We start from the raw sequence: 22333 nt of genomic DNA on the forward strand, positions 1-22333 counted from the left end.
TTCCGATAAACAATTGTATAGGTACCACGCGTTGTTTTTTTTGTTGTTGTTTTATTTATCGGTCAATGTTATTATTTGTAATTTTTGCTTTTTTGAATAAAAATATACTATGTTGAGACTGTGACTGAGCCTGAGGAAGGACATACAGGCTACACAGGGTTGAAAGTGGGGGTGGAAATTTGTATGAAGTATCGTCATTTTTACAGTTAGAAACTTGAAACTTATTTTTGAGGCTGCCAATTTGATATAAATAAATTGACATTTTAAGTTTGTAAAAGTTTTACCCTCAAGGCTGCAATATAACAAAAGGGAATAGGGGATGAAAGTTTGTATGGGAATATATGATGTTTATGTCAATATTTTGTAAGTTTTATATGTTTTGTTGTATTTTTTTATAAGTTTAAGTAAAATACCACAACAATAACAAAATTCATGCCCCAGAAGGGTAGGCCTTTCTGGGTTACGGGCCACAGAGACCAAGGACCAGACATTTGGCGCGGTCCTAGCACACCTCTCTCTATGTTCTTCTACATCCATACATCAAATCATAGCACGTCGGTTAAGTAAAATAATTAGTCTAAAAAAATCTATCCGAAGACAGTATTTCACGCGGACGAAGTCGCGGGCACAGCTAGTAAGTAATAAAGTTTCTAAATTATAGCACTTATTTGATCGATTAATTTTATTACTCTCTAGTAACTAGTAACTATGAACTATCGAGCATTTCTCTAAATGCTCGATAGTTCATAGTTGTTATGGTTAGTTATGCACTGCACGTACGAGTACGACTGACATGACAACCGTCCATTATGTACAACGTTAATACTCAAACAAAATTAATTCTATACTTCTTAGGCGGCAGCTGCCAAACTAATCACTTAAAAAGAAACACTAAAGGGTAACGACCCATGTTGCTGGTTAGGAAACCGTTAATCTAGTTCTTTCAACTTATCGAAAAACGGCTAAATTTTGTAATCTAGTTAATCATAGATTCAACTAGCAAAGACTTGAAGGTTGGCGGAGTGAAAAAAAGCCGCTAAGGGCTCAGATTAAGAATTATAATAAGGGTTCTTACATAAATCGGCGTTGAATTGAATTCAACTAGTTAAATGAGAAAGTCAACGGTTGAAGGTTGATCCAACTAGTTTGTTCGCCATACCTTATCCCAATCAAAAAGCAAAACATGATTCCTTGCAAAAGCCAAGAGAAAAAAAGATGATCCCTATTGTTTTCAACTGTCAGCTGTCAAATGAATTTTGCGTTTGCGAAAAAACCAACATTTCAAAGTATCAAAGAAAGGCAGTATAAAAGGATCATTATTATTGTGCTAAAAGAATTAACGTATAGATTGTATTAAATTTCTTGTTTAAGTACATGTAAAACCAATTTAGAATACAAAAAATATGTTTAATAAATTCGGCTGTCATATATTCCTTAATGTTTATAAATATTCCTCAAATTATCTACTATTTTCAATTATAATTTCATTTCTGTCTGTAATATGTATTTGGGTTTATGAAAAAGAATCGTTTTATGAGGTAGATTACCCAAGTATTATTTTTTTTTTTTAACCACCTTTTAGCGCTTGACCATGAATCCCAGCTGAAGTAAAAAATGTGTTTTTACTGACAACGTTTTTGTACAGTAATTAATATAATTTTTATTCTTTTCAGTTTTTATTCAAAAATTGCATGCAATCAGAAATAATAATAATACAGGATAAAGGTGAATATAATCAATCCACTTCTGATAAAGAGTCTGTAAATAATGTAGAACCAAATAAAATAACAGAGACACTGGACCACACAATGACATAGATTCCAATCGAACATCAAAATTTGTCAATCAAGTTGTATAAATGTATTTCTTGTATTGAAAACGTTTTTTTTTCTATATCAGTGTGTTATTTTAAAATAACATGTTATCCTTTACTGTGGATAATAATAAGTATAAAAGACAGTAACAGTATATAAATTATGACTCTTTTGTTGCCTAATAAAATTATTTAATTTAAAGAATGTATTTTATTTTGGTACTATGTTAGCCTGTAATTTTAAATAAATTATTTAGTGTCAAAAAATCTCACCATTATATGATACTTATGAGTTTTGGTAATTCATGTACTAATTAGCCCCAAATATTACATAGCCATGTTGTGTAGTTATTGTGAGAAGAAAATGAGAAAAATCACAGTGACTAACTACATACATTGTTTCATTCGTAATTTATTTATTATCAATACTTACTTTACCAAATACATTCAAGTGCAGGCAGAGTTACAGCAACTTGTCCCCAATTATTACTATATTATGTACAGTAGTAGTACAATAATAGGTTGAACTTTTTTTAATAAGCTGGTTTGATTAATTCCTTTAACAAGTCCTCAAACAAGTTTCACCTTAAAAGTGGTTAGCATAGCTTCCATGGAATGATTTTGAACAGTAATCACTGAACATTTTTTTTATTCGAAATTAATTTTTATATTGATTTGTATTGTATTGCATCTATTTACTAATGTATATCACATTATAACAGTATTTAGTTTTGCAAATGATAATCTATAAAAATATAAGACTGATGACACCAATAAGAGAAGTCAAATAAAGATAACATTGGTTTCCTTCTTTTTTATATTATACAGTAATAATTACATTTTATACCACTACATATTATTGATACCAAAACTTTTTTTAATCACAGGCAATAAAGATTTCAATTAGGTATCAAAAACTGTAACACAATTCATATTTATACATAGTGCATTTTGTTTTATAAACCACTATATAAACAGTGAGAATATTTTAATGTTTAACATGATTGACTATAGCACCCCAAATATTGTCCAGCAAACAAGGTGCAGTGGGGTGTCCGGAAAGAAACATTCACAAGTCCACAGCTCACATTGCGCACCATTAGAAAAATAAATTATAGACGGTCCTAACCTGTCACTATCAATTTATCTTGGCATATGTTCTCTGCATACCTGAAAATTATACAAATTTCAATGAATACATATTAATTTCTAACCTGCTTGATGAGAAGAGAAAAATTTTAACAGTAACATTTTCTCTTCTAATTTTATGAAGTGTTTGATATTTATTTTTGTTTAATATATTATTTATAAACACTTTAGCAGTTGTCTGTTTACAAACAGATTTATGCATAAATAACATAAATAAGTAAATAAGAAGTATGATAAAAATAATCGTAAAAAATCTACACAAAAAAACGAAATATTGATTTAATGGGATTTAATATAATTAAACTGTAAAATAACCAAACTGAACATTTACATTTTATTGAATTCAGCCATTATTTAAAACAATCACATATGCATATATAATGAACATATTGCAGGTAAAAAGCATACATCTAACCTTATTATTAGTACAGATGTTTCAAGATATTGTTGAATGGAACATAAGTTATACTGCAATTAGCAAATAGTACTAACCATGTCTAATGACTATTGCAATGTTTATATTAACAAATATTTGAACATTATTAACAGTGGGAACAATTACTCTTAGTTTTATAGAATTTTTATCTTATTATGAAAATATTATTTAATATGCATATATCAAGATATACACAAATACATTAAAACATACTATCTACTTTTAAAGTTTTCCTAAATGGGTATAATTTGTATGAAGCAATACATTCTTCACATGACAGGAATCATCTAGTGCAAAGGTATTTTATTATGTCTAATAAAGAGGATTTATTAAAGAGATTCATTGAAATATACTGACTGCAGTTGAGCAGGAAAGCGGTGCGTAATTATTCTGCGGATTGGGCGGACTTTGGAAGGTGTTGACTTGCATCGGAGTATGCTGGTTGTGCGGCGGCGGGTGTGTGGCGAGCGGGGACACTGGCGGCGCCATGGTGCTGCCCCCGCCACCGGCGTTGCTCGGGCTGCCCGTCGTCGACAGCCGAGAGAACGCTGCTAATGCGTCTGGAAAGTTTGGTGGCGTCGCCGGAGTGTTACACGGAGTTATTAATTGCTGTAAACAAAATAATTGTTGATGATCAAAACAGTTTTTAAAGAATACAAAGAAGAAATTAGTAAGGAAATGTTCAAATTTTCAAGGTTGTAAAATGCCAATTGTACTGAATACCCAAAATTTACCCCAAAAATAAAATGAAGTTCAAGTGTTTACCCTTTATGCTCATAACTGACCTGGTGGTAATGTTGCGCAGCAATACCATTTGCTCCTGATGGTATTGCAACTTCTTGAAAGAATATTGATAAAGCTGTCTGTAAATATTTTAAACAATTTGTTAAAATCATAGTGCAACACAGTTTTCATAATTATAGATTTTATAACCTGCAGAATGGGAATGCATAATGCAGTGAAAAGATCAACAACGACAAATGTACAGCGTACTGAACACAATTTGCATTTCAAAGAGAATACAATTTCTGGTCTGTTCTATGTCTTCTGTTATCAAAGAATCATTTTTTGTTTAAGTATAGTAAGTATATGACTGAAGTTGTGGGCGACACCAAGTCTTTGATATAAAGAAGATAGATAAAATGTTTGTATTTTTAATATTAAAAGTACAACATTGAGAATACCTTTATTCTCATGCCAGGAACTTTGTTAATACATTAATTATTAAACATATTTCATTTAAATTTACTCATTGTTTGGTTCTAATGAAAAGCATCATTGTAACATAATTGGGTTCAATCACAATAGAGACACAAATCTGGTGCCAACAGGCTCAATACATAGCTATGTTAAAGTTTGCTGTCCAAACTTAATAAGAATAATATTATAATTAACTTTAAATTTAAAGAGAGTGTTGGCCCATCACCAGAGAGAACACCAACACAACAGAGTCTATGGTGTCATTTACTCTCTTTCTAATACAGTGTGCTCCACTTAGATAAAAAGAAATGTGAATCAAAGGCTGTCTTTTAATGTATCTTTACAGCACCCTGGATAATACCAGCACTAATATTCTAAGGATTAACAGACAGCATGTACAAATAAAAAAAGATCTTTCTTATACATAGTTTTTTTATGAATAATCGTAACTTGGTTTGATAAATTAAAAAAATAATAATTTGAGGAACCATGTGGTATTGGACTAATTGGTTACTTAAAGAAAAACAAGGTCATCCTCTTCATGATATGATAAAGGTTATTAGATGAATGTATAAATGGTGTTGTGATTGAAAGCTTTCTAGTCTTTTCTTAAAATGGGAGGATATGTAATTTTCATTGATATTCAACTCTTTAATTTAATTGGTTTGTGGTCTAGAAGAAAAATTATACTTGTTTAACTACTATCATCTAACATGTCATCTAAATGAAACTTAAATATAAATTATAATGTCTATTTAAGGATGATTAGTTTGACAATTTATTTCTTATATATGTAAGAATCATTCTAGTCCTACTTTATTCTTCAAAACAACAAAGAAATAAATTATTAAACCAAAAATTGAGGTGTTGATAAACAAAAAAGAAATGTATTTTATGTTTTTAGTTAAATGTGTGATACATAGCCAAATAACTGTAACAAATTTAAAAAGTAATAAAATACCTAAATTACAGTACTTATTTGTTTAATTAATTTTTATGCAAGTCCAATGCTTTGTTGTTCTTAGTTGTTTGTTATGTAAGTACGGTCCAACACTTTGACAACCATCCATTAAGTACAACATTAATTCTCGTACAAAATTAATTCGATACTTCATAGCAAATTAATCCTTCTTAAATGGACACTATAGGTTACAATATAAAAGAACTCAAAGGAACAAATTTTACTTGGATTTTCACTTGAGTGTGAAAGTAATATTTAAATTGAAATTTCAAAATAAACTTACAAAAGACCTTTAATATCAAAATAAAAAATAAACTTAACAATATTATGTTTAATTCAATACATGAAAACTTTAAGTGATGAAATATTAACATTAGTTATATGATAAACAAAAGTGTTTTGCTCCTTGACACTTCAATTGTTATTGTTAGCTTATTTACAAACTATGCGCTTAATTTGTCATTATCAAGACGTAAGTAAATCTATTTTTGACAGTCAAGGAAATATTATTACAGATTTCAGTGTGCGCCTTGCGACAATTAAATGTGTTCGTTTGATAATTCTTATGTTAATGACCCAATTTATAAACAAATTCCCTTTTCAGAAAATATAGCAAAATAAACGTGATGTAGCAGCCATTTCATGATTTAATTGTTTGTTTACATGTATTACTCAAATTTACCTCAAATTGCCAATGAGCAGCCTGAAGTAACTGTTTAGCTTGTTCGCGAGCGCATCCCGCTGCCAGCACAAATTGATTTATCATAACTTGTTCACGTAATGCTGAATCCATTGTATTTTAAGATCTTAACCAAATATAAGTTCACCGACTCTGCAAGAAATAGTAGCAGTTAGGTACTTGTACAAGGTAGGTAGTAGTAGTAGGTAGGCAGATGAATGTTTATTCTGTTGGGATCACGGACTAATTTTATGAAAGGCGCTAGCGTACATTGTTCACAAGAGTAAAAGAGAGGTCAAAACTGCGAAGTTTACATAATAAAATAACAATGCAACCTTCATGGTCATAGAGTACAGAATATAAAGTCACACCTAAATAAATCAGCTAAAAATGTGTTGTGACTTGTGATGGCTTAAAACAAAAATTCATACATTTTTATGCTAAACAAGAAGTAAGCAAGCAAAAATTTTTAAATTTTTTTAATTAGTAGAAAGGACAAATCGGCGAAACATATTAAAACAATTTAAGTAGTTCAAATGTTCTAATTGAATGTTCCCGATTATTTAATAATAATAATAATTTTTCTTCAAGCCACAATGTTTTACTCATATTTTTGTTGTTAATAATGCAATTTATTTATTATTATATGCAATTTTATTATTTTTAGTAAAAGTTATTTATCCAATTATCAAGTCATAAAAATTACTTGACAACATTTGGTTACAATTACAACAAATAAGGTTTAGATTTCAGAACAAATTACTTACATACCGGTGAATGTTTTGAGAGCTTTGTACTTTGTTCTATCTATTACATTTGGAACTTTGAAAACTAAAATTGATGACATTTATGTTTGGCTTGACAGCGATGACATATTGTCTCACGTTTTGTGTTGCGGTAGTGGTGTGTTTTTCTATCTTTGTACCAATTTCAGTACATTCATTTATCGTTTTTAGTTGTATGGATTGAAATTTTCATAAGCAATAGCTTAATAATGATTATCGGTAACGGTCCTGAAGAACCTACTAAAAAGAAGCGGCGTAAAAATTTAGAAGCAGCGGGTAAAGTTGGAAAATCCTTAGAACCCAAACTTATTATTTTCTTGATTACCACCATCCACCACACTTGTTGATTGGTGCAGATATCTTAGTATATCCTCATTATGCCTTGGTAATTAAGTGTAACCTTTTCTTAACTTTACAGATAAATTAAATGAAAATGAGAAACCTATAGGTAATGAAATGTTACAAAAGGTTCGAAAAAAACACATACCTAACCTCAGACTAAAACCTGCTGGAGATATTGCATCTTTACTCACAGCCGAACAAGAAAGAATACCACTAATGCTCACTGATATACAGCACCTTCTTTTGCACTCCCTGTTTGGTAACATCAATTTGAGTCAACCTCCACGATGGTATGTTTTGGATAAGGGTGATCATGTCAGTCAAACAACATGCATCATCTTAGAAGGTCTTTCTATTCAACACTGGGAAAAATATCATGAACAAATGTTAAATTCAAATAAAATTTTCAAGCATCATATAGAAATTCTTACTCCATCTGTATACAATGGTTCACTTGTTAAGGAGTTAGCTTTAGTACCACTGTCTGAAAATGATAAGGAAGCAATCATACAGAAATATGGAAGTATGAATTTAGCTTTAGAAGCTAGAAAAGATTTGATGGTTATGATGAAGGCAGTCTTTCCAATTGAAGATGGTGATAGTGACAATTTTGATTATTCAACTGGAGATGCCTATCCTAGAACACAACTCATATTGTCAGCATGGCAATTGATTGAAGACAATTATCCACTGCCTTTGAAAGGAAAATTACAAAATGCTTATGCAGATTATGTAATGACCAAAGAGGAATATAAACCAGTTACAGCCAAATCACCAATGTTTGGTTTAGATTGTGAAATGTGTCTAACAAGTGTAGGTTCAGAATTAACACGGGTTACCATTGTTAATGAGAAATATGAAAGTGTATATGAAACATTAGTTAAGCCTTATAATGATATAACAGATTATTTAACTAGGTATTCTGGTATTACTGCATCATTATTGGAAAATGTTAACAAGAGGTTAGAAGATGTTCAAAAAGAAATTAGACATTTATTACCCCCTGATGCCATTTTAGTTGGTCACTCACTTAATACAGATTTACATGCTTTAAAAATGATGCATCCCTATGTTATAGATACTAGTGTAGTATTTAATATCACTGGGGAAAGGTGTCGTAAACCTAAGCTGAAGGTGTTAGCTAGAGAATTTCTTAATGAAATTATTCAATCTGGAAAAGAAGGCCATTGTTCTAAAGAAGATGCAGTAGCCGCTCTGAAAGTTGTACAGCTGAAATTGAAAAAAAACTTAGAATTTGGTGATGCTGTTCATACTAAGAGAAAACAGTATAAAGAAAATATGATAAAAGTAAAACAAAAGGAGGAATATGCTTTATCAATTTTTAATCATATAATAGAACAGAAGAAAACTTCAATTGTTGTTGGTTGTGATAACATTACAGGGGATTATCACACATACTTGACACAAGCAAAAGAAAGCTTTAACTCTCAGTTGAAAAAGAACAAGACGAAAAAGGTGAAACTTTGCACTGTAGATGGTGTGGAAGAAGTTATATCTAAGCTCTCTGAATCCATTAGTGAATATAATTTAGCTATGGCACATCTTAAATTAGAAATCAACACTGATAATGCATTACAACAAATGCTTGAGATTGATGCATGGATTCAAAGAGTGTGGGATAGTTTAAAGATTTCAGGTTTGTTTGTTATTGTATTTGGTGGGACTACAGATACCAATGGTATTGCCATGATGAAAGTAAAAGATGTAACATGAATTTTTCTTTACTGAATTACTTTCCACATTTATGTTTAAGTAAATATTTTCCCTTAAAAGACTCATGAAAAATAAAAATATTTGATTTAATAAACTCATGGTAAAACCCAATTCCAATGAAAACTATTAACATGTTAGCTTCTAAAGAATGAGTTTGATTTCACATAGATTATGTGTAGTATATTTGATCTATAAAATTACTGTTTCTTGTTGTATGTAAGTCTTGTTTTGTGGACAATCCATACAAGAGGCATTTGTTGGCTCAGTTTACATAGTGTACTATTTTTTATATAATGCCTTGCTGAAATCAAAACGAATTATAGAATTATGTGTAAACCAAATATAAAGCAATAAACGTCAGAGTGGAAAAGAGCGAGCTTGTTTTACTTTAACAGTTTCAGAGCTCTTTATACATTGACTGCAAAAGCAATGCAAAAATTTTCACATATAGCAAAAGTACCAAATTGTTGTTGGATGTTGGAGGTCTGTCCTACCGACACGACATAACCATTTTCGTGTATGCACTTATTTGTATAACAAAAAGTATAATTATGTAATATTTTACTCGTCTCTTGGCTTTCAGAATTAATTTTTCCAGTGATTTTTCGTCAAAGTCAAAGTATTTTTTCTATACTTACTATTTGTACAAATTATTGCAATTTAAAAATGCGCCTCTAAACTAGCTACCGAAAGTAGCTTGTTTGATGTTCGGCAAATTTCCGACAGCCGACCTGAATAATTTTTAGCCTGTTAAGATTACGTGCAACGACGCAAATGTGTGGCTACCCATGTACGAGAACAAGAATTATGCAATTTGCATGTAACGTGTTGTCCCAGCATAAGAAAATCTTTTTAAATTCATTCACATAAAATCAAAGTTTATTTCACTTTTCAAAAGGTTAAATATGATTGATTGACAAGATGGATTCTTGATAACGGTTTGTTTGCTTACATAAATTCTAAAAACGGGAACCGTAGCGTCATCAATTTTCTACTTACGTTTTGTTAACACAATAGCGATAATTGTTGTGAATACAACAATTACCTCTCACATATAAACTTATGGAATATACTTATTTAAAACTCACGCCTTGTCCTTGACCTAGTATAGAACTATTATAGAAGACCTACTACAGAACCTAAGATACAACAACCGACCAGTTATTTCTTGAAAAGGCATACTACAAGTTCTGTGGTGACGACGAAAGAAAGCCGAGTGCCTGAGGAAGTACGTACGACTTGTGAGTGAGTGCTATGTATGAAAGCCCATACTCACGTCTAGTCCGAAGCCGGCGTAACGGACAAGTTCAGTGATCAGTGAACCTATGGGCCTACACCGGAGATCGGCTTTAAGCAAAGTTTGGCATTAACTAGTTTAACCGTTAATCGTTAATTAACAAAGTTAAAAGATTAACTTTTAAGTTAACTACAAAAAAGGTTAACGCTCTTGTTAACTTCCGTTAAATTTAACTTCTGTTAATTGTTATACTCGTATAAGACTCTTGTTGACGTGCTGTCATTTTGTTTAAATTACGAGCCGCGCTATGCTCGTAAGTTCGGCGACTGTCGGTGAGTCGAATAGTAAGAACGATTTGCAGATAATTAGATGAAAATGCCATTAATATAGCTGAACTCTGGGTGCAATTGCAACTAAAATAATCTAGTGTGAATTACTCTACCACGTGGTAACTAAAATACAACTAACTTGTGCCCATTGGCGTCAAAAATGTTTATTTTATTAAAAAGAGTTAAATTGGAAAGTCAATATACACAAGTGTGTGTAATTCTTACATATCATCTCATCCAAAGATCGAAATCAATCTTCTTCTTCTTCTTCCAGTGCCTCTTCAGTCTTGAAGGTTGGCCGCTAACTTGGAAAATTTTTCTCTATTCAATGCGGTGCGAAACAATTCCTCCGCTGACCTAATTCCGGTCCATTCTCTAATGTTACGTAGCCACGACTTTTTCCTGCGTCTTGCGCGTCTCTTGCCTTCAATCTTGCCCATCATTATCAGCTGAAGTAGTTTATACCTCTCATGCCGGAGTACGTGTCCCAGGTATTCCACTTTACGCTTTTTGACGGTCTGCATGAATTTTCGGCTCATAGCAACGCGCTGGAGCACCGTCTCATTACTCACCTTCTGCGTCCAACTGATTCGGAGCATACGGCGATAGCACCACATTTCGAATGCCTCGAGGCGTCTTGTGGTATCTTCTTTTATCGTCCATGCTTCACAACCGTAGGTGACGACAGGCCAGATGTAACAGAGTAATATCCTAATTCGGAGCTTTATGTCAATTTGACGACAACACAAAATTTTCTTCATTTTGTTGAAGGATGCTCGGGCCATTTCTATCCGGGTTTTGATTTCCTGATCAGACTCCCATTTTTCATTGATCCAAGCACCTAGATATTTGAATTGTCGAACACGCTCTAGTTTTTGGTTCCCTATTGTGATGTTTGGGTTTAAGTTAGGATTTGTGGTTACGATCATAAGCTTTGTTTTGTCTTTATTAATAGACAATCCAGCTTTCTCGCTATATTCATTCACCCTGTCCACGATAGTCTGGAGGTCGTTTTCCGAAGCTGCAATGAGAATCGTGTCATCTGCGTAACGCAGGTTATTTATAACTTTACCATTGACTTTCACTCCAGCTTCCAGGTTTTCGAGAGCCTCCGACATTATGGCCTCTGAATAAATGTTGAATAATAGTGGCGATAGTATGCATCCCTGTCGTACACCTCGGCTGATCGTAATGTCTTCGGTTTCTTCATTGTCTACCCTTACATTAGCTACCTGGTTCATGTATAAATTGCGTATAATGCGTATGTCTTTTCCATCTAATCCGATGTCTTCGAGGCGCTCTAGTAATCGATGGTGTTTTACACGGTCAAATGCTTTTTCGTAATCTATGAAGCACATCAGGATATCAGATTGCATGTCTCTGCATTTTTGTACAAGAACATTCAAGGCAAAGAGGGCTTCACGGGTTCCGACACCGGCACGAAATCCAAACTGACTTTCTCCCAATTGTTCATCACATTTCTGTCTTATTCGGTTATGAATGATGTTTAAAAAGACTTTGAGAACATGACTCATGAGACTTATCATACGAAATTCTTCGCACTTTCGAGCATTCTTCTTTTTGGGAATTGTGATGAACGTCGACTTCAGCCAGTCACTGGGTAGTTCGCCAGTATCATAAAGCTGATTGAAGAAATGTGTCACTACGTCAAGTTGATCTTCTTCTAAGAGCTTTAGGACTTCTACGGGCACATTATCAGGTCCGGTTGATCTGCCTGTTTTCGCTGTTTTCAAGGCATGTAAGACTTCTACTTGCAAGATAGGAGGTCCAGAAATATCAGTAGTCATCGAAATATTTCTTGAATGGTCTGTGAATCGAAATCAATAAAGGTGTGTTTAATTCTTCTTTCTACTTGTTTTACGAACTTATCTCAGCCCAAAAACAGTATAAGTTTTAAATGGTTAACTTCAACGATTTACTTTAACTTCCGTTAAATTTTCGATAAATTAACGATTTACGTTGTTAAGTTTCTGACTAATTGTGCGTTTATCAAAGCGTTAACATTGGAGATACAGGAGGAAGCACCGTGACTACATAGTTTTTGTTTGGGAAGAAGCGTTTGAGGTCCAGAGTAGACTGGAAAGATGGTTGCATAATCAAGAGAGCTAGATTGAAGATAAGCAAAACGATTATTACAGATTTTTATAGAGTTTGAAAGTAGCACCAATGGTAGAGAAATAAAAGGTAAGCATGGGATGGACATGTTATGAGGAGGGAAGAATCGCATATAACAAGGAGAGCTTTATTTATGAATGTGCAGGGTTACACTGGTAGGGGTACGCATACGAAGAGATGGATGGATTGTGTGAAAGGTAACTTGATCAGGAATGGAGTGCTGACTAAGATGACGGAAAATAAATGGATCTGGAGGACGAAATACTGGTGCGCCGACCCTACATGAGTAGGATAAAGACAGGGAGATGATGATGAACCGACCAAAGTTTTGGTATCAACACAGGCAAATCGGAGTCGATAGCTCGAAGGTCTAATTTCCATATTATGCTAAGGAACTGGTAAATATATGTTACTAAATCTAATAATATGTTATACACCAATTTAAAAAGTAGTTTAAGGGTTGTAACGATTTTTTATTTAAAATAAATCTAAAGTAAAGATATAACTTTTAAACATTTATACTAAAACAATGTCGATCTAATATTGCGATGGGTATGTCATTTGCTGAGTGCATAAATTTGTCCGGTGATGGGGTCTACGGTAAGCGACGGCGGTAGCTCGGCGGCCATGTCGGCCAGCGCCTCCCAGCGCGTCGCGCGGCTGCACTCCGACTGGCTCGGACTTGCTAACTCCTCTATTTCTTCTCTGCAACACACAAATATTCAACACTTATTGTAATAAAGCTCTTGATAGATTATTAAGAATCATTTTAGACCAAAGCTATGATTTTGTAAATTATGTTTCTTATATTATAAAACAAGAACGACGTTTTTGACACTTTTCCAACCAACACTGATTTTTTTTATTTATGACCTGTTTATTCGATTAGCCGTGAGTTTCTGAAACCAAAATCTCCGTTTAAAACATATTGTTATCTCTGTGTTGTTAAAGATAATAAGACAGGGATGTGTTTTGTACAGACATTTTTGTCTCATAAAACAAAGGTAGATGTAACAACGTTCGTATTGTCATTGTCTCGTTTAACTAAAATAACACTCATTGAACCTTTTATTGTACAAACAAGTGTTTGTCATGTTGCCGTGAATTAAAGCAAATCTTCTTTCTGAATCAAGAACCCTTGCTGAAATCATAACATTAGCAAATTATTTATTTTTTGTTAATTTTTACAATTGAACTTACTTGATCTCTTCCGGGGCGGTTACTGAAGACGTTTCATCTATGCTATGTTCGACTTGAGTGTCAGTCTCATGTTCTATAACTTCTACTTGACTAAGATTCGTTTCAGAAGAATTCTTTTCTATGTTTTCGTGCTTTTCCAAAACATTGTTTGACAGAACGTGATCAACAACTTCTTTTAAAGTCGTTATTTTTTCTTGTTCTCGGTAATTTGTATCGTTTTGATTTATTTGATTGTTATCCTCTTGTTTGCTTTGGTCACCTGTAAAATTAGTTATTCATATTTCAAAGCCGTACAATTGAAATATTTCTAACCTAAGTTTTATTGATTTTGTTGAATAGACGATAAAGTACGGCGTCCCATATACAGTCGAACCTGGATAAGCGAGAGTTTAAGGGACCGCAGTAATTTCTCGATTATAAAGGTTTCCCTCTAATGGGAGTTTCTCGCCTTTGTAGCTCGTCCGTCGGGACTGAACAATAAATCACTCTTATAAAGGTTTTTCGCTTATATGTTTTACTAAATTATTTGGGTCCATCCATCGAAGTTACCGAAAACGTACACGTTACATTAAAACAGGTACAGGTTTATGAAGATAATATTTCTTTCAAAGTACGTACTTAATTCCGTAAAAATGCAGTGTCTTTTGATAAGCGAAAGACGGCAGAACCTTAACGTACCACGTGATTATAAATTAACATGATACCACAGCAGCACTATATGAAACAGTTTAGATTGTTAATTGTAACGTTGCTAGCGAATTTCGATTTTTTTTGAGGTAATAACGCGTTATAAAATTTAATTTTGATTACTAAAATTTAGAACCGTAATTTTTGGCCACACATACTGATTATATAGGTTACAAGTGCCTATTTTTTTGTACCTTTAACAAGAGAGTATTATAAAAGCTTCATTTCTTTCGATTTTTTTTCAATAAGTTCATTAATTTCGTGATATACTAGTATAGCGTTATATTCATTGTGCTATGCCGAGAAGCGAGTAGCCGCAGAATGTTCGCGGCTCCGACTGACTCGGTAAGTTATCGTTTTAATAATTTTACTCTCACAATGTTCTCTTCAAAGATGAGCTGCGGCCAGTTGTCGTGAATGTGGTGAATGAGTTTTTGGTAATAATATGTGATAAAAATCAAGTTTTAAAAGTACATTTACCTTCGATATTTTCGGTGGTTTTAGAATCGTTTTGTAATACATGAAAATTATTTCTATCTAAGTGTATATCGTTAACAGTATCACATTTAGAAAGTCCATTTTCTTTGTTTAATTCATTCTCTTTATTTTTATTAATACCTTCGTCCTCCAAAAAATGTATAGTTCTATCTGAAACAGGTGTATAAAAATTATAGAAACATTTCGAATAATTACACCGCAAGTGTATGTAAAACTTTTTATTAAGAATAAACAACAAAGTAATAAACCTCAATTATTTTACATGCGTGAAGCGAATTGAATAAAATTAAGCGACGTCTTACCTTTAACATTGACCTCGAGTTCACTCAGCACGCCCAACCCTAACTCGCTAATGTTTTCAAATAGCTAATGAAACAACAAAGAGCATACGTAATGGTCGATTACCGAGAAGATGAATTATATCAAGACAAAGCAGTGATCCATAATAATTTATTAAATCTATAAGGTAAATACGGAATTGAAAGTGCTAAAAAAAGAACAATACAAATGTATAGTTTTCGTCATTCGGTCACCTGTAGAATTGGTATGAGCTTCGATGACATTCGGAGCGCTGCTAGTACAGCCCATGGTGGGTGAGAATTAAATTGGAATGGTGAACATGCGTAAGCGAGTCAAAGCCTCGAAGTTATTCAGCCACGTGACGTAAATTTCGACCAGCCGACAAGCCGAGCTCAGGCCGTCCGCACGACTGCCGCCGGTCGTCCGGCCGCCCGCCTCCGGCGCTGCTTTGCCTCTAGCAGATCGTATCGTTCTCACCATGGGAGGGTGTACACTCAGATGACCTCGCACTCGCACCCCCGTCGCATTTCTTTTTAAATAAAATAGTGTAACAACGTTGTTTTACTTGACGTAACTATTTTTTATGTAACTTTTTCTCGCCTATATGGATTTTTTAAACCTTTTACCTATTACTAGTTAAGCGTACTTAGTCAAGTACATATAAAGCGTATTATAGGTAATTAATGTAAATGCAATAAGTTTTCAAAGGTTGTATTAAACTTTGAAAACTATGAATCTAAACTTTCAGTGCCAGACTAAGAATATATTTAAATTAGCTAGACAAAGAATATAAGAAAAATATCAATATAAAGCTCCGTAATTAATGTAGTTTCAAAGTATGGACGAATCCGAAGTTTGAAAACTTATTTCGTTTTGATATTTTCTGCAGAACACATATTACACAAATAGAATTATTTCTAAAATTTATTTTATTGTTCTTTTCGATAATCTGTAATCATTACTAGAAGTTATCGTATCGTGCGGCGAATTTAGTAAAAAAAAAGTTCTGATCAGTTCTATGGTTAAATTTTAATGTTAGGTACTTTAGCAAAGTGTCAATTTAATATGCTCTCAGTACCTAATGAGTGGTGTACCCGCCTTGGCACTCATTCTAAGTACATACAGCTCACTAAAGCAAGGTTATGGAGATTTCATTTTTGTGATAATGTCAGTGAGAGCATAATATGCATTTTAATTATGTTTTATTTATAACTCTCGAGTTTTATATGTATGGGCTAATTAGCGTACACAGTTATTAGTATAACTATTTTTCGGCGGTAAAGTAGGAAATGGATTTCTTTTGTTTACATGGCAATGTTTGTGCTCACGACACATTTTAATTTGTGGCTAAATAAGGCTATAAATGTACGAAGAATGTAATTTTGATTTTCACAATGCACTATTTGAATACCGTCAAGGATACTGTGAAACTTCATTAATTCTTACACGCTGCTTACCGCCTAGGTATTATTTCTATTGCACGCTATAAAAAGGTGCGGCTGGATCATTAATACTAACTACTACTACAGCAAAAACTACAAAAAAACTGAAGTCGTTACTTACTTGCTATCTACACTTTGTCAATACGTTTTAGTAATACTTTTTTTTCTCCTTGAAAAATTCTAGTCCCATTAAGCCTTGATAGTTTAAGGGACTTCAAGATGAAATTACATCTTTCGCAAAAGGGGTTAAATGGAAACATTTATTAAGTATAGCAGTAAACCACGACTTCAACCGCGCAGTATTAAAAAAACTATCTCGAACAAAATGCACTAAAAAGTAACATGAAAAAAACAATCTCAAACAGAATGCACAAAAAAGTAACAAGATAATGTCATGAAAACCCTCTAAAATAAGAAAGTTCTCTTCTTTCTTGTAACATGCCTATAATATTGTATAATTATTGTTATTTCGCAGTCGGTATCGGACGAAGTGAATAAGTGACATTTTATATGTGAGAAGTATTAGACATAGTTACGTTTATGTCCATACTTAACTATAAATGTAATTGATGTTTCTAAATAAAAAATGGTTATTGTGAGAAAACTATAAAAGATAGATATATGCTATCGCGGACTTTTATTTAGCACTTTTAAAGAGCTACAATTCTTCGATACATCATTTTTATGTATGTAGGTCGTATAGTTTAGCCTACGTAAGCGATGATAGAAAAAAGTCCCTAATTTTCGCAACGCATTTTGAAGTTATACTCAAAATCTACTAGTCTTCTAGTTATTTAAAAAAATAATCAAAAAAATGGGACCCATCTGATTCAAATATTCTTCGATTAAAATATTTTTTATCAAAATCGGAGCACCAGGGATTTCTGCTAACTTCGCGGTAACAAAACTTAAAAAAAATACAGTCGAATTGATAACCTCTTTCTTTTTGTGTCTAAAAATGTCACCAACTGGGTCCTTTTATTGTATTATGTATTAACTTGCACGAAAGCGATCAAACTTAAAATATAGCAAGATCTATTGTTAGTTAGAACTGGTGGATATTAATAGATACTAGTGAAACTTAATCCTTACGCGAGTTTCATTTTGTTTTCTATATTTGTATATGGCGGAACAATAATGAGTTTTTAAATATGCCTTTCTCAATAATTTTCATTAAGAATTTAGAAAGGATAGGAAGAGACCCTGTGTTTGGCAGAGGAGTGGACGAATAAAGATATGCTACACTTCTGTAAGTGCGGATGTCTATGGGCAGCTTCGCTTTCAGTCACTTCGCTATTTTAGGGAATTCAGGTGGCCACCTTATACTATAAAATTAACGTCACACCACCACCAAAAAATAAATAAACAAACTAGTATTAAAACAGGTTATATTTTACAAGAATATGCGCAACTAGTTTTTTTCGAAGATTTCAAATAAATATAAACAAAACAAAACGCCAGTTCAGCTGCTTTTGGTCAGCGCGAGCAGGGACAAGCCACCTCTTTGATGCCGATCAGTGCGATCGCCTCGATCTCAATCAACGCATTGAGCGGCAGCTTCACCACTTGGAACGTCGAGCGCGCCGGGTACACTTCGGTGAAAACTTTAACAAAAACACAAACGAAACGTAAATGAAACGAGCAAAGACGATACAAATCTATGTTGCAAAAGTGGGTGTTGGTAAGGACGTCTTAGAAAAAGTTATAACATTCTAAACAAATCATTATATTCATAGATGTATTCTACGATGTAGGAAAAGCAGTTATCCAATATCTTCGGTAATCTCTGCTTACCCCTCTTTTGGGCGTGTGTTTATTTTCGATCAAGTAGATTCATACGCGCTGGTAGCTCTATTTGACCATAACCTCATTATCCGGTATCACTTTTACTTTCCTTTTATGAATTTCCCCATGAATTTAAGATACTAATTTTTTCGAGTCAACGCAGTCATCCGAGTTGTGCAATTAGGTCAGTTATTACAATAATTTCAATATACATATCATGCTAGTGAATACAGATAACAAATTATAATAGTGTCAGTTCTAAATTTATTAACACTGAGCATTGTTTTATTAGTTCGAAATTTTAATTGTTTAAATCTCAAAAAAAACATTCGCTTGACATTGACTTGAAGTATGCCCTAATGTTTAACCGAGAAATGAGATTTTATTTTTAATCTTTAATTTCTCCTGTATCATCACGAGTTAAAAAAAAATTCTCTTTTTGTCGTATGTCTGTTTGGTAAAATCCGCAAAAGAATGTTTTTAAACGGTGTTATTTAATCTATTTTAGTTTAAGTCTTAGGATAAATATTTTATACTTTGTCCTGCTTAAGCTTAACCGATTTACAAACATGCCTAAGATACGGCAATAAAGACTTACATTCTGCATATACTTTGTTAACGCATGGAAAATCATCCATATTGGTCAATAGTATTGTCGTTTTCAGAACACCCTGGAGAGAACTCTCGCCAGCCTCCAAGATACTTTTGAGATTGTTAAGCGCCTGCCGGGTCTGGCCCTCGATGCCGCAGATCATGTTTGACTGCGTGTCGAGGCCGAGCACGCCTGATACGTACAGCGTCTTGTCCGTCAGCACCGCCTGGCTAGAAGACGCACCAACCGTTATTTATATGAGATAGGATATAGCAAGCGGTCAGTTGGTATCGCTAGCGAAGTGGCCGCTGCTCATAGACATCTGATACATGGTAAAGAGCTGCAGATGACTACTTTTATTGGACAGATGAGGACGAGGGTACTACTTTTCTTTGATTTTTAATAATTGTATTTAAAAATGTTAGTTACTATATAATATTATTACCTTTAATAAACGAACTTAAAATTAGATACGTTATTAGGCTACGGGTGTGGGGGTAGTGAACAATGAGGTACATTTACAAGTCACTGAACTTTAACCCGACGATTTTTTTATTATTGGTATATCCACGCCTTTTGCTTATTGCCGGAGTTTAAAAGCGTAATCTAATTCTATTTTGATTAGGATTAGATTATACCAGAGAGTAACAGATGCGTATAATTATAAAGAACGGATGTTATTTACATTCATAATTGCGTCTTAATTTTAAATCTTAAAGAAACTATATTATTAATACCCACGAAAATAAGTGTCGAAAATTAAAAATTAAGTGAAGTACTTAAGCCCTAAGTAAGGCATAAATTCTTTAAAAAGGTGTTTATCAAATACAAGTGTTCAAAATACTGATTTTTTTTGGAGTCTAAATCATCATTTCCCTGGCCTTTTTCCACTCACGTGGGGTCGGCACACAAGGTTTTACAAACCTTAAAGTTTTGGCTTAATTTTTTTTACGGCCGGTCGCCTGCCTGTCGCCAGTCCTACTTGGGAGGAATATCTTAAAATAAAATATTTGGAGTCTAAATAATTATATTCATATTTAAAGTAGGATATATACCAATTACTTACAACTTAAATAATAAAATTTAGTTATTAACACACCTATTTATGTAAGTACAATTGTCATTACAATTGCAAAATATGTGATCTAAATTAGTAAGAAAACTTCTGTTAACCAATTTTAATCAACAACACCTATATTTAATTGTGCCTTTAGTTCTCACGATAAAATATAAGTACATTTGCTTATTGTACACAACCCACAATTATATTAACAATATTGACATCATATTTTGTTAAAATCCTCGTCACTAGATCAAAATTACTTAAACGCACTTACCTATAAGGTCCAACAGGCTTATAAACATCAGAAGATGTTATTGCCTTTTTGTTAATTTTTGAAGTCTTAGTACTCGTTTTAGACATATTTGATTTAAACCTGTAACACGTTTGTCTTAAACAGAATCACCAGTTCATTTGATCACAGAGAGCGCGCCGGGAGATGGCGGAGAGGTCAAGGTGCTTACAGCATCATGACCCGCAACTGATAATCGAAATTTAATAAAAACTCACGTATGATTAGATTAAATTACAGTTTAATTTAGTTTGACTTGTGAATTTTTAATATGTCAAAATGTTCAAATAAAATTTAATGTCTTTTTTTGTCACCGAAACCGTTTCTTTCTGCCAGTTATTCATATATAGAAGTCGGTAATCTCTGCCCCCTCCCCTCTGTGTGGGTTGTGTATGTGTTTGTTTGTAGTTTTATTATTTTGTATGATAAGTTCATGTTAGTGTTTACCCTGTTGGAAAACAGATTACCCGCGACTCCGTCCGCGCGGAATAAAAAAATAGAAAACGGGGTAAAAATTATCCTATGTCCGTTTCCTGGTTCTAAGCTACCTGCCCACCAATTTTCAGTCAAATCGATTCAGCCGTTCTTGAGTTATAAATAGTGTAACTAACACGACTTTCTTTTATATATATAGATAGATAGATTGTATGTTTTTTACTAACATTTATTTTTATCAATACTTACTCTAAAATTAGAAAATAAAGCCCTTGCCTTTACTTACAACCCCATGTCGTGACTCAGAAACAACTATAAAGTGAATACATTTGCAATCGTGTTATGTGAGTCGTTCGTGAACAATGCTTTGCATTAACATATTGTTTCTTTAGTCCTTTGTTCCGGAATTCACCACTTCTTTGCATATGTTGAAGGGTATTTCAGCACTAGATTCCAAATTCCAAGTAAAAACATGAAATCGCTTTTTCAATTAACACCTTGCAAAAATTTTTTATAAATAATGTCTAATTTTTAGTCACGAGGCAAAGCTACCAATTTTGGAATTTGATGGAGTAGGTACATCTGAAGTTATAAGTTCTTCAATGGCGGGAAGAAAACCGCAGCAAACGACGTTTCGTTTTAGGTCTGTTGGTGAGTTTTTTATATAGTGCGTTTGCTATGTCTCTCGTACATACTACTCGATTCTGCAGATTGACTACACAAATTCTGCAACTAAGAGCTTCTAGAATTCTGTCGAGAATAGCCGGTCAGTAATTAAATAAAGCGCCGCAAGTGGTCTTGGATTGGCCACACTCTCTTAATAACTTATGTGTTAATAATGGATTTTAAAAAAACTTAATAGCTAGCCTATGTGCTCTTTCAGACTGTGTTAAACATCTGCGCCAAATTTCATCAAGATACATTGAGCCGTTATGGAGATACTTTCTTATTAACAAACATCCTTCTAAACTTTCGCATTCATAATATTACTTAGATATACATATAATACAAAGGTAACGCGGTAAGATCGGTGTCTGTATACGGATAATAATATAAGATAAAACTATTACAGTAGTAAAATAACGTTACATTTTTTTCATCTATTTGTCGGAATAAGTGTGTTATAATCTCCTTATTACGATTATGGTCTTCAAAGGTGTTACAATTTTCACACAAGGAATACTTGGACATCTACAACCACATGGGGTTACATTTCAGGGGGAATAGATAGACTAACCTGT

General features: G+C 33.2%; 4 protein-coding genes across 4 annotated transcripts; 1 reads left to right on the forward strand and 3 right to left on the reverse strand.

Annotated features, from left to right (window-relative positions):
* Window positions 1–2670: 2670 nt before the first annotated feature.
* LOC106719145 (UBA-like domain-containing protein 1) lies at window positions 2671–6517 on the reverse strand. The gene is made up of 4 exons (XM_014513407.2): window positions 6242–6517; window positions 4184–4261; window positions 3756–4007; window positions 2671–2983 (listed from the first exon to the last, which is right to left on the reverse strand). Exons 1-4 carry the CDS (start codon window positions 6350–6352, stop codon window positions 2957–2959), a joined length of 468 nt encoding a protein of 155 aa, XP_014368893.1. The 5' UTR covers window positions 6353–6517; the 3' UTR covers window positions 2671–2956.
* A 569-nt stretch (window positions 6518–7086) lies between these two features.
* Window positions 7087–9466, forward strand: LOC106719120 (RNA exonuclease 5). The gene is made up of 2 exons (XM_014513376.2): window positions 7087–7299; window positions 7442–9466. Exons 1-2 carry the CDS (start codon window positions 7233–7235, stop codon window positions 9097–9099), a joined length of 1725 nt encoding a protein of 574 aa, XP_014368862.2. The 5' UTR covers window positions 7087–7232; the 3' UTR covers window positions 9100–9466.
* Window positions 9467–13338: 3872 nt separating this feature from the next.
* LOC106719176 (thyroid receptor-interacting protein 11) lies at window positions 13339–15966 on the reverse strand. Its single transcript, XM_045680348.1, has 5 exons — window positions 15874–15966; window positions 15489–15552; window positions 15169–15336; window positions 14002–14260; window positions 13339–13506 (listed from the first exon to the last, which is right to left on the reverse strand). The coding sequence occupies exons 1-5, from the start codon at window positions 15964–15966 to the stop codon at window positions 13359–13361; spliced, it is 732 nt and encodes a 243-aa protein (XP_045536304.1). The 3' UTR covers window positions 13339–13358.
* A 2353-nt stretch (window positions 15967–18319) lies between these two features.
* Window positions 18320–20891, reverse strand: LOC106719161 (rutC family protein HP_0944). The gene is made up of 3 exons (XM_014513429.2): window positions 20643–20891; window positions 19312–19535; window positions 18320–18532 (listed from the first exon to the last, which is right to left on the reverse strand). Exons 1-3 carry the CDS (start codon window positions 20726–20728, stop codon window positions 18405–18407), a joined length of 438 nt encoding a protein of 145 aa, XP_014368915.2. The 5' UTR covers window positions 20729–20891; the 3' UTR covers window positions 18320–18404.
* Between the last annotated feature and the right edge of the window lie 1442 nt (window positions 20892–22333).

This window comes from Papilio machaon, chromosome 12 (genome assembly GCF_912999745.1).
Source record: "Papilio machaon chromosome 12, ilPapMach1.1, whole genome shotgun sequence".
Lineage (NCBI taxonomy): Eukaryota > Metazoa > Arthropoda > Insecta > Lepidoptera > Papilionidae > Papilio > Papilio machaon.

Bases quoted from the DNA above. Each gene is read 5' to 3' on its own strand.
- LOC106719120 (XM_014513376.2), top strand. From the start codon at position 7,233: ATGATTATCGGTAACGGTCCTGAAGAACCTACTAAAAAGAAGCGGCGT. The intron at 7,300-7,441 runs GTAAAGTTGGAA...TTAACTTTACAG, and splicing joins TAAAAATTTAGAAGCAGCGG to ATAAATTAAATGAAAATGAG.
- LOC106719176 (XM_045680348.1), bottom strand. From the start codon at position 15,966: ATGGTGAGAACGATACGATCTGCTAGAGGCAAAGCAGCGCCGGAGGCG. The intron at 14,261-15,168 runs GTAAATGTACTT...CTAATTTTACAG, and splicing joins AACCACCGAAAATATCGAAG to GTGACCAAAGCAAACAAGAG. The intron at 13,507-14,001 runs GTAAGTTCAATT...TGTGTGTTGCAG, and splicing joins ACCGCCCCGGAAGAGATCAA to AGAAGAAATAGAGGAGTTAG.
- LOC106719161 (XM_014513429.2), bottom strand. From the start codon at position 20,728: ATGTCTAAAACGAGTACTAAGACTTCAAAAATTAACAAAAAGGCAATA. The intron at 19,536-20,642 runs GTAAGTGCGTTT...TGCGTCTTCTAG, and splicing joins AAGCCTGTTGGACCTTATAG to CCAGGCGGTGCTGACGGACA. The intron at 18,533-19,311 runs GTAAGTCTTTAT...TTTTTGTTAAAG, and splicing joins TAACAAAGTATATGCAGAAT to TTTTCACCGAAGTGTACCCG.
- LOC106719145 (XM_014513407.2), bottom strand. From the start codon at position 6,352: ATGGATTCAGCATTACGTGAACAAGTTATGATAAATCAATTTGTGCTG. The intron at 4,008-4,183 runs GTCAGTTATGAG...TTTTGTTTACAG, and splicing joins CTGCGCAACATTACCACCAG to CAATTAATAACTCCGTGTAA. The intron at 2,984-3,755 runs GTCAGTATATTT...TATAATTTTCAG, and splicing joins CGCTTTCCTGCTCAACTGCA to GTATGCAGAGAACATATGCC.